This window comes from Oryzias latipes, chromosome 12, assembly GCF_002234675.1.
Source record: "Oryzias latipes chromosome 12, ASM223467v1".
In the NCBI taxonomy this organism is placed as follows: Eukaryota; Metazoa; Chordata; class Actinopteri; order Beloniformes; family Adrianichthyidae; genus Oryzias; species Oryzias latipes.
In genome coordinates this window covers 24,333,207-24,345,502 of record NC_019870.2, presented here as the reverse complement: position 1 = coordinate 24,345,502, position 12,296 = coordinate 24,333,207, and the positions used below count along the sequence as shown (strand labels likewise).

The window sequence follows — 12,296 nt, the reverse complement described above, 5'->3', positions numbered from 1 at the left end:
TTTTTTACATGCAAACCTGGAATGATACAGGAAGGAAGGAAGGAAGGAAGGAAGGAAGAAACGAAGGAAGGAAGGAAGGAAGGAAGGTCTGCCTGCCTGTCTGTCTGGCTAGGGATTGGCCAAATGCAATTTTACCAGAAGCTGTTACTCTGTTCAAGTTTGATGGAAGTCTGGAGCTACAAGTTACGTCAAATGAAGGGATTTGAGGATTACTTCCCCAGCGTGGAGCTCATTAAGCCTTCTCAGGTAAATGATTAGCTTCATCAGTGTCACAGTGACATTTTAGTGCAGGCTCCTCGCAGCTTTGTCGAGTATGTTTTTTAATTCAATCAAACTAATTATTCTAAAAAAAAAGAAAAAATCAGCTTTTCTGCTTTCAATTTGCTTCGCTGTGCTAATTTGCAAAATCTGCTAAAACCTACCAATAGAATTCTTAGTAAGACAATTTAGACAATTTTTTATATATATAATTTTTAAAAAATGTTCTACTTTTTCATAATAACATTTTCAAAAATACATTCCCTTCTAAGATCTATATAGTAAATATTAGTGTAATTTGGAATCACCATGTAAAATTAAACAAAAAACAACGCATCATTTTTTAAGAGTTAAACAAATTCTGTTGCAGTTTTTGTGGGTAAATGCTTCTCAGAAAGGCATCGAGAGTATCAATGATTTATAAAAAGAGTTTAAAAAAAGACAAAAAAAAGTACAACATTTTATGCTTCGAGATGCTATTTAGCCATAAATAATCATATCAAAACAGTCTCTACTGGTTGACTGTAAGCTAGCAGGAGAGCGTTTAAAGACGTGGGTGACGGAATGTGAAGGCGGGCTAAGTCAGTACCAACAGTCCTGCCCACAACTTAGAGGCACATTTGTAATGAACAAAAGGTCAAAAGATGATTTTTATCATCTTTTATCGTCATTAATGACAATAATGAAAATGCAGAGGTGATTGTGGAGTGGAGCTTTAGATCAAATCAAATCAAATCAAACTTTATTTATACAGCACTATGAAAGTACAACACTAAGTGCTTTACATTAAAACAAAATAAATAATATAAAAACAAGCACAAAAATTAAGAGAGCCCCCTCCACACATTTACACACAACCCCCCACGCCCTAACTGATGGGGAAAAACGATACAAAATAGGAAACAGGCTGGGCATGAAAACTGAATGTTGGTTCTAAATGATGTTGTCAAACATTTGTTTCCATACCTTCACCAACACTTTGACCAATTCCATCTTGTTAAGCAGTAAGCACACAACAATGTAGCGCGCATAATATCGAAGTTTCTTCACCACCAGCTCAGGCCTGCTCAAAAAAAAAAACAGAAGAGAGCAAAAGAAAGATAAAATGAACAAACTAGAAAAAAAAAAAGCTTATGGCGTAGAGGCAATGTTAAACACTAGGGGTTCACTCTTTATAGAAAGACTTTAACCAGCTGTTTGTCTTTCTTACAGTCAGTGACAGCACCTGAGCCCTGGAGTGACACCTTCTGATGCGTTGGACTCACCTGTCCTCCTTGTTGACCTGGAAGTAGTAGGAGCGCTGACGGATGGCCGAGTAGAAGGAAAAAGCCTCGTTCAGATAACTGGTCTCTGAGGTGCGGAGGCTGCCAGGATGAAGAAGAAAGAGAAGCATCCTCATCATCATCCTCATAATGGTGGAAATACAGAGTTTGACTGCATGAAAGTTCCTCTAAAAACCCAAATTTAGAAAATGTTCAAAGAACTAAAATGACTGGTGCAGTGAGCAGCCGGCAAAAGTACTTTAATTTTTTAGGGACACTGGAGAAATATTTTTAAGACCACTTTTAAGGATGATATAGAGTTAGGAAGCATTGGATGTGAGCTACACCCAAAATGGCTTTCCTTCACTGCAAAAGCAGGGCCCTAAAAATAAGTTCAGATAACATTTTCAACCCATTGGCAGATTTTCTTTAACTACGCAAAAATAAAACCTGACAAATAGGGTTAGAAAAATGGTCTAAATTGTCTTCCAAAGAATTCTTATTTGAAGAAAAATTCTAGTCACTAAGACGTTTTTTTAAAATATAATTATTTTTCTATTGAAAAACTTTCTTGATAAGATTATTTTTCTTGCAAGACAGAAAATAAGACCATTTTTGGACCAGCGGGTCCATTACAGGGTCTAATACCTGCCATCATCAGTCACATTTCAGTCACAGTGGAATCGAGGGAGCAGGACATCCAGACACAACTTACTAATAATGGTAGTAAAGCTGTCCAATTTTCGATGCAACTTCTCCGATCTGCCATCTTTTCAAGCCGTACCTGTTATCCAGGACCTGCCTGTCAAAAAGAATAAAAGATAGGGTAAGCATGTCCCAACAGGTTCAACCGGAAGTCAGAGCATCTCAGACTCTCAGGTGGCACATTCAACAGAAATCATGGCAACACAAACCAAACAAATGTTACTAGGAAAAAATAAAAGTATTAAATGTAGTTTAAAGAAAGATCAGCTAACATGTTTACAGTTTCAGCCTGGTCATTCAGCAGAATCAGCCCAAGAGAAGGTTTAGTTTAGACCACCATGCACAACAGGTGTGTGCAGTTAGGGCTAAAATAGACTGCAACAAGGGTGTTGCTTTTACGGTTGGATCTACATGCAGTGTGATTTATGATGTATTTTTTGTCTGGAAAAGCTTTGTAAAAATTTGGTATGTCTGTAAACCAAAACATCAACTGCATTCTTTTTTTTTTTAAATACCTGGTGATCTAAGAGAGAAAATAAATAACAGATAGATGGGAATACAAATAAGTACAAAGAAAAAATATTTGTCATTAAATACCCTTTAATCCATACAATACAGAGGATCTCGGTTGTGATAAATGTAAATACACAATAATGTAGCAAAAGGGTTATAAAACCCATCGGACAGGAGCTGAGCAAACTGTTAGTGTTAGTCTCTTGAAATGAAACCAGTCTGTTTATTAAGCCTCAAGGATTCAAATTAAGGAAAAAGTACAGCTGAGTTGTCACATTTTAAATGATAAATCAGAAGGTTTAAAATCAAGCTTTCTAGCGTTAGATGTCTGTTTTTCTTCTTTTTGCTTAGTCTCCTGATCTGTTAGAGTTCTTCAGAGCGACGGTTCTTTAGACTGGACTCCAAAAACTGAGACCCAATAGATCCTTGCTCAAAGAATAGTGGGACTTAAACTTTACCGTATCGTCACCATAATTTGATAATTCATCACATGAACATAACAGCAACATTTAAATTACCGGTATTTATTTTACATACTAAAATCAAACAAAATGTTGTTTTCTCTAGACTGAGACTAAGTAGTATGGAAGTAAAAATCCTTTAAGTCATCAGCTGAATGAAAACTAAGCTCTGTTGCTTGTTTTTTCCCCCTGCATTTCTGTATTTGCATCTTTTCTGAGCAAATGTCTGTGATTGAGTGAGTCAAAGAGGTTTTTATTATCAATTGACAGTTTAGATTTTTTCCCCTGGATTGCAGCAAACTGTGCAGATGGAGAAAAAGGTTTAAAAGGTCAAAATATTGAAACATGATTTATAATGTTCTTATATGAATCACATCCCACTTTATATGCATTACCAGTTTAGAAATCTAAGTGATTGAAGGCAAAACATAATCTTTTTTTGTTGCTGAACTGCATAAGATGGTAACAACCTGTGTTGCTGCTGGAACTTCCACAGCTTTGTGTAGACGTCAAAGGTCCTCCCGAAGTAGGACTGCCACTGCTTGTGTCCATACTGTGGAAGATCCCTGCAAGAGAACCGCAGAGGAGTACAAAAATGCAGTGACCCACAATGAGATGCAGAGTTTCAGAAAGCTGTTGAATGAAATTCTGTCATTTTCCAGACATACTTTTAATTATAAAGTTAAAAAACAATAATAAAAAAGTGTAAAACTTGTTCGATTTATTTTTTAGCAATGGTGAATACTAGAGCTCGGTTTTCAAAAAATGCAATGTTAATGCGATATTAACTGATGAAATGGATCCATTTGAGTTGGCTTCAAATAAAAAAAGCAGGAAAAAACCAGATTCATTTTTATTGATTTTTTTCCCTTCTAAAAAAGATGTGAAAAATCAGACGTCCTTGTTTTAAAAGATCAGTCTGAAGTAAAAAGCAAACAAAAAAACATTTATTTCTGAAAATACAATGAACACGTGGGAAATCCTTACATGTAAACTATAACTGTGATTCAACTTTACATATCTGATGTAATCAGATTTACTTAAACTAATTTCTTTATTTCTCTAAGCCTCAAGCTCCCTGCTCCGCTCCGCTCCATTGTGATGCATCCACTTGCAGACAAATTAATTAACGACATTGTTTTCCTCATCTGAGAGGTATCTGGCCCAAAACTGTACTGCCGGATAGCTACAATTTTGTGCTCCTTTTAATCCACTTTTTATTTAAAATCGCCTTTCAAGAAACCCAAGGACACTTTCCAAAACAAAGGTTAAAAATAGAGGTTTAAAGCACAATAAAAATAATAAATAAAATTAAAAGTGAATCAGGATGGAAGGGCAGAATTGAACAGATGGGTTTTGAGTTTAGATCTGAAAGTAGGAAGAGAGTCTATGTTACGGAGATCAGGAGGGAGGGAATTCCAGAGTTTGGGAGCCGAGCTCCCAAACTCTTAATTGCTCCATGTTAATTGCTTGCCATTGATATGGTATTTGCACCCAGTACCATTGTTTATATCAGCCCTATAGCAGCCCTTTACCTTACCAGCTACCCAACCGCCGACAACGCCATAACTCAAAGGTGAATTTCTGATGAACCACTGCCGCTCTCTACAGAAACTGTCCTAGAAAACAACAGGTTTCTTTTTTAATTTTGGCTAAAAAGACCACTTGGAATGTGTTTACAACAGAGCAAAAGATAATTGGGGGGCGGGTCTTTAACATTTATCACTAGTTCAAGAGTGAAAATGTGAACATTGGTTTGTTTTAGTTCCATCATTAAAGACATTTAAAGAACCAAATGATTGGCAACCACAGGAAACACGGTCAAGAAGGATTTTTTTCAAGGATTCTTTGGATTTAAATACATAAATGTTGATGATTTAAAGCAACATTTTTGAGATATTACATGCCGAAGGAATGTTAATTACCATAGCTGCTGTGAGGTGAGGATGAAGTCCAGCTGTGTGTGACTCAGTTATGGGGAGGATGACTAACATGAACTCAGAATCAACCACGCAGAATTATCAGAAGATGCATCAAAATAGAATTTTAGAAGCTACTCAACTATAGCATGCAAACCTTTAAAGAAACATGCAATATTTTTTAATGCATTCTCTTTTTCACCACTCAGTCTGCCTGTTTAAGGGATGTATGTCAAGAGATTGAAAGACTAGAAGAAAAATCAGAGACAGTTATGGTAAAGATGGAACTGTGAGGTCATCTCCAAGCAGCCTGCTGTTCCTGTGACCACAGCTGCACATATTATGTTGAGATTTAAAGGTAGGCAGGATCTAAAGGAGAGACTGATGACAATTTTAAGAGGTAGACACAAAGCAAAAAGGCCCTGGTTCAAATCCCAGATACCGATATCTTTCTGTGTGGAGTTTGAATGTTCTCCTTGTGCATGTGTGAGTTTTCTGCGGGCTCTCCAGGTTCCTCCCACAGTCCAAAAACAAGTTTCATAAGATAAACTGCCCATTGGTATGACAGTGAGTGTGTATGGCCCAGACTGGTTACTTGTTCAGGGTGTTTACCTTCTTTTCCCTACAACAGCTGGGTTGGTTCCAGTACCCCTGTGACCCCAAAAGTGATTCAGTGGGATTGTGAAGATGGATGGATATGAATGGTAACTAAAGTTTGAAGTGGACCTCATGGAGAACAGGGGCTCCAGGGGGGATGTCTTCTGGACAGACGAGACAAAGTGCATCTTTTAGGCACATCAGCTCTATGTTCACAGATGCAGAAATAACGTATTCCAAGTAAAGGAGATTATCCTTACTGTAAAACACGGAGGAGGCTTGCTTATGGTCTGGGACTGCTTTGCTGTAACTGACACACCGCTTCCTGAATCTGTTCACCATTGACCACTCTACAGTTTGAAAGTTTGCAGTTTGGTTTTACAGCGAGTAAAATTAAACATTGTTTGGTGTAGAAACATTTTTTTGCAGCAACAGAACCACACTGAGCGCAGCACAAGCTGACAAAGTGAAGGTGGCAACAATGCAATGAAACTTTCTTCACACACGCCGAGTCCCATCTGCTAGTTTTCTTCATCTTTGTCCACCAACGCTAAGAAAAAGTTGGATTTTGTCTGATTTGACTGAAAATGTTTTTTCAGTTACCTTTAGTACCTCAAACATATTTCTTACCTCCCCAACCTGGTTTAGTGAATTCTGGAATGTACCTGTGTAAAGCTACCGGTATATACTGTAGTAAGACATTTATTATAATCAAATTTTTGATTTCTTTATCTTTACACACTTGTGTTGTGGTGAAAAGACATTAAAGCGTTTAAGAATAACTTTATATTTTAGGATATAAACTGAAAAATGCTTAATTGTGGAACGCTGTAAAAAGGTGGCTCAATAGAATTGATTTTTGGACTTTAAAGCTTTATTGAGGTGAATCTTGGCAGACTGGAGTGAATTTCCTCTCACTGTGAAACAGACTGGAGCTTGCAGGGAGGAGGAAACATCTGACACTACCTGCAGTCTCAAACCTTCTCACGGTAGAAAACCCAAAATGTTTGTTGAGGAGACAGAACTGCCCTGCAAAAACAGGTCTCCTAGAAATAAGTCAAAGGTTCTTAATGTTTGAAAACTTTTCTTTGAATAAGCAATCAGATCTGTCAATGGGCTAAGAATTCTTATTTTAAGAAAAAAATCCTCAGTCACTATGACAAGTTTTCTCAAACTACGATTATTTTACTATTGAAAACCTTTCTTGATAAGATTCTTTTTCTTGCAAGACAGAAAATGAGAATTTTTTTACTTGAAACAAGGGTCTTTTTACTTTCTTAAGATTCTGTTTTGTAGTGTGTTAGTGAATCAAGCTTCACTAAAGTTAGATGCTTTTAGTTTGAAATCAAAACAAAGAGCTTTGCAAAAAACAATTCCAAAAACCAGCCTTTTAAATCCAATTTGATTTGACTACAAATGATAAAAATGATTGAATTTTTATCTCAGTATCTATTTAAATGTCTTAATGAATCTGTGCAGGCTCCTGGCAGAGGAGCCTTCCTAAACAGGTAGAAAACAAGCTGCCTTCACCACCTGTCAGCACTTTTTACTGCAAATTAAAGCCCAGGCATCCACCCGTGAAGTCTGCTTAATCTGTCCGCCGCTCTGCTGTCTGTTCTTTGTGATAAACAAGAAACAAATGACAGAAGGGAAAGACTGGGGGAAAACTGTGGCATATTACCTCCACAGACAGACGAATACCAGGAAGTATCGTTTTTCTCCCAATCTTGCGCTGATCTAAAGCTCTCTCCTGTAATTTAGTGAGGGCTCTGCTGCTTAGTGACCATCAGATGACAGGCTCGCCAGCTCAGCAGGAAGCTCCTGCTTCTCCATATGGCCGTCTGTTAGCAGTATACACTCGCCCTCAGCTCCTGTGAAATTCACTGTAAGAACACCAGAGGAGGCGTTCTGCACAGCGGCCACTGAGAAGTTGACTCAGTAATTCTTCTAAACTAGGCTGTTCTCTTTTTTTTTATGATTTTAAAGGTTTTTCTGTCCTTTTCCCATTACTCAACATTTAAATACGTTTTTTTTTTATGAAAACAGCTTTTTTTTCAGCTTTTTTGGGTCTTTTTTTTTTCAAACCCATCGTAATTTCCTGAATGACAGCTATTGAAATGGTTAAAGCCGTAGTCACAACTGCCCTTGCGGGTGGATATGGATTGTCTGCGGGTACAGAATGGGAGCTGGCCCGCACAAAATTTTAACATTTTAGACCGCTCGGTGAGCAAAAAATACTCATGTTCCTTTTTTTCTACAGGCATGCTGCAGGCGTCAGGTCGTAGTGAACACGTATGTGACACGTAAGTGTAAGTAAGGGTGAAATAGGTGAGGTAAAGGCACATCGCACTGATTTTTCCATTTGACTGCGCTGGAAGCCCGTCAGTGCTGTTCAAGTAAAAGGTGAGCGCTCCTTGCAGCTCCCTTACGCTCATTCAGACTGTTAGAAATGAGAATATTTCATAATTAAAGGGGGTTTTCTCTGTTCGTCCCATGGGAATTTACGCATCACCAGCACACTCTGTGTGGGCAGTATTTGTGCGTGGTCAGTGAGGAGCCAGTGCATGCAACTCTTTAAGGACTAGAGTGCAGCATAAGGGCACTGTACGACAGAATCACCCTTACGTCGTAAGTGTGTGTGACTTACATTATCCTTACCACACACAACAATGGCACGTTCCATTTTAATGACGTCCCTTAAAGTGGCGGCACGAGCCTCAAGTAAACTCCAAGACACACCTGTGCTCTGTTAAGATGTAGCCGCTCCTCTCTACAACCCTCTACAGGGCAAGACAACCCAAAAGCCCGCAGCACCCAGGCAGGGGTTGACGTGTACAGGTGATGCGTGCTTGTGACTAAGGCTTTAGGCAAACACTCAACAGTAACAGTGAACTTCAACAGTGTTGGGTTTTTGATTCGGACGGACAGTTCAGTCAGCTACAATGATTGAGACCAAGCTCATCAAGCTCTGCAAACACCTGAAACCAACAGCTGGTAAAGTCAGCTGTGGTTGAGAGAGAAACATCGGAAACGTGCAGGATCGTGTTCCCTGCAGACCAGGAACTGGAAACATTTCATCCATTTTTGGGTCACAGGGTTGCTGGAGCCTATCCAAGCTATGTTTGAGGGAAGGCTGGGTTCACCCTAGACCAGGGGTGTCCAAATCCAGCCCTCAAGGGCCGGCAACTTGCTGGTTTTCCAGAAACCCTGCCACATCTGCTGTTGATTACCTGGATCAGGTGTGTTTAGCCAATTAGGAGCTTCAACGGCAGGTTGATTGGAAAACATATAGGACACCAGCCCTGAGGCCTGGAATTGGACACCCCAACCCTAGATGGTTCTCCAGTCCATCTCAGGGGCAAACAGAGACAAATGATCACACACAATCAAATCCTTTAAGGACAACCTAGAGTCACCTATTGACCTGCGATACATATTTTTGGACTTCGGAAAGAAATCGGAGTGCCCAGAGAAAACCCATGCATGTATGGGGAGAACACGAAAACTCCACACAGAAAGGACCCAGCTGGGATTTGAACCAGGACCTTCTCACGGTGAAGAGAGTCTGGAAACATTTCTCTACACTTATTTCATTTCTTCATGGATCTTTAAGGTGGCAATAAAAACTCTCAAAAGAAAATATAACCAGAACCTAAAGAGTCAAAGAATCGGAATTGAACAACAGTAGTTGAACTTTGGCTTTTACGCTAATAATGTTTAGCAAGGGCTGTCTTACAATTTATGAACTTTAAATCCAAATACTAGATAATAATTTCAATGCAGCAATCTACCTGGAGATTCTCAAGCCCTTCATGCTTTCCTCTGCTGATAAGATGTCAGTTTTATTTTCCAGCTACAAATAACAAGAGCCTTAAGAAGTTATTCTATATAAAAGTTTTTTTTCTGAAATGGCTGACAATGAAAATAAACTTTTTTTAGATTATGTCAATAAGTCGAAAGAGGAATTTTTAGAAGAACAAAGAGAAAGTTGAAATTAAAACTAAACTATGGTAAATGATGTTAAAGAGAAGATCTCTAAAGACCATGTGAAGAGATCGTGGAAAGACTCACATGGACTCTAAGAGGAAATGATTAAACTTTTGGGAAATAATGAATTAAAGAAACTGAAGAACACTTAAAAAGCGTAGTCAAAAGTGTCCCACATTTATTTCTCTCAAGTATTTTACCATAATTTGCCCGCTCGTTTGTCAGATACTGTACCTTGTTGTTCTGGTTTTTCAAAAGCTTCAAGTTTCTCCTGCTTTGATTCAAACCAGTCTCTTTTATCTGCTTAGCTTATTTTAAGTTAAAATTTTGGACATAACTTTGTATGCTCCCAGCCTCCTTCTGTCCAGAATAACAAGCTCCTCAGGTTGAATGTTGTTCATGCAGTCCAACACACATCGAAGGGTTCAAACTGACCTCAGCCCATTGAAGAGTTGTTTGGATTTGTCCAGCAGATAGCAGAAATCGGTGACGGTCTTTCTTTCGGCTAATGGGATGTCATCCTCGGTCTCAGCTCCAGTCATGACACTGGCTTTTCAAACCTGATCAGACACAGAAAAAAAAGGGCGAGCATGGTACAAAGTCAGCCAAAGAGTAACGCCTTTACTTTTTACTCCACACAAAACTGAAGCTGTCAGTCATCCAAGTGCATGAAAGTGTCCTACTTTACCATGAGCCGACACAAGACTCTTTGGAAGAAATGTGTCACATGATCACCTTTTTTAGGTTGACCTTAGCTGTCCCAGATTTCACTTTCACTGCGCCTGCAATCTCCAATTTTCTGAGACGACTGTGCAATCAGGTCAAGCAGCAGAGTCAGGTCAAAATGTTCAGCTCATGCTGTGGATTGTTAGAACCTGATTAGCAGAAAGTGACTAGCAGATTCTGCAGCGACAATGTCTCCTATGATTTCTGCAGAAATGTATTTAGCAAGGCTCCTGACAGACCAAGGTGGGATGTATATCTGTTCGCTTATTCAAGTGTGAAGAAGTTTACAAATATTAACAAATAAATCTAATTTACAGCAAGACAAAGACAACAGTGTGAAGATCAAACAAAGAAATGTTCTTCATAGATCACTCTGAACAGGGTTCAACAACCCTGTGCCCGCGGGCGCCCGTGTGCCCCCGAGCACCCCTTGTGGCACCCGCAGGGAATGCTCCAAAAATAGCACTGCTCATATAGCATATCAATATATTGTGGCGATCTGGGGGTTAACTCGCCTTCAGCTTCTAAGACTCATGGGAAGTGGGGAATCTCGGGTGTGTTAAATCGCTCACCATAAGTGAGGGAGCTGTGAGCAGAAGTGAGGTTAATGCTGTTTGGCTGGTGGTGGGTGTGTTCAAAATAAATGGACCGATATGATTGTCCGCTAACTTATGTGAGTGTCGTTCTCAACAAACCGGGGTTGTGCTTTGCATGGGACACGGGTTGCAGATTCGGACATGTCCAGTGGGGCTGCTACTAAGTAAGAGGGTAGTGAATTAAGACTCGGGCACAACGGTTCTTGCCTGGATAGTAGAGGGTGGCGATTCAGTGCTTGCCATTAGTAACTGTGGCACTTTAGTTCTGCTATCGTGAAATATATGGCAGAGTATGGAACGCCCTGAAACTTGCAAATTGGCGCTCCCGCCTTTGAGAAAGAGGCGCGTGTGTGTGAGGAGGAGAAGGGGGAGGGGTAGTGTGAGTGCAGGTTGCGAGGTAAAACGGCGCACGGAGACCATTGCGCAACACCTGGATCATCGGGTGGCTTAATTTGTATGAGTCTGTGTCCTCACTGTGCAGCTCCTTCAGCGTCAGACTGAGACATCCTAAGTGTCTGAAGGAGCGACACCGCAGGTCGTTTCTACCTTCTGCCGGTAGACTGTACAACCTTAGCTGCTCCCAGTGAACCACGTTAACCAACATCATCGGCTCTGTCATATTTCTTTTACCCTTTGCACCAACTGATTATATGGTCATCCTGTGCAAATTTTTTGGAAATGTATATTGACTCAATAGTTTGTTTTTTGTTTGTTTTTTTATATACTGCTCTGTGTACCTGTACTGCTGCCGCAACAAGTCCCCTGAAGTAAAAATTCAACAAGTCCCCATATTCCTTTATTAGTCCCCCATCGTGGGACTAATAAAGGAATATCTTATCTTAAATTACTCAGCTCATTCTAAAGTCATACTTCACTAACTATTGCGGACATTTTTAATACTTGTCTGTATTTTCCATATACATTTATTTTTACGGTTGTTTAGTTGGTGATAGTAACGTCAAAAATAAAGACAGCAGGTAATGCAGGCTGGAAAACAGCTGAGTTTTTTCAGACCATAAATAAACAAAAGATCATTTGTTTATGAAAGTATTGAGGATTTTGGAGGATTTTTATTGTTGGTGTTGTACAAAATTAGGAAAATGCCAAATATTTTTGGAGTAATCCCAGTGATGAGTTCTCTGATTTAGTTTTTAATGTTTTATGAGACCTAAACATGATTTTTACAATAACAGGTTTTTAAATAATCAAATCCCTCTGATGCATTTCACAAAGACGCACACAGGACCAAAGACACACACAGGACCAAAATCA

General features: G+C 39.3%; 1 protein-coding gene across 1 annotated transcript in view; it reads right to left on the bottom strand.

Annotated features, from left to right (window-relative positions):
* scai (suppressor of cancer cell invasion) overlaps positions 1 to 12,296 on the bottom strand; it is a 36,500-nt gene that overhangs the window by 19,282 nt on the left and 4,922 nt on the right. Inside the window, exons 2-6 of the mRNA XM_004075063.4 lie at positions 10,138 to 10,262; positions 3,670 to 3,765; positions 2,236 to 2,322; positions 1,524 to 1,622; positions 1,225 to 1,321 (exon numbers count right to left, since the gene is read on the bottom strand). Of these exons, the coding sequence (XP_004075111.1) occupies positions 1,225 to 1,321; positions 1,524 to 1,622; positions 2,236 to 2,322; positions 3,670 to 3,765; positions 10,138 to 10,244 (486 nt within the window). The 5' untranslated portion in view covers positions 10,245 to 10,262. The remainder of the gene's footprint in view (positions 1 to 1,224; positions 1,322 to 1,523; positions 1,623 to 2,235; positions 2,323 to 3,669; positions 3,766 to 10,137; positions 10,263 to 12,296) is intronic.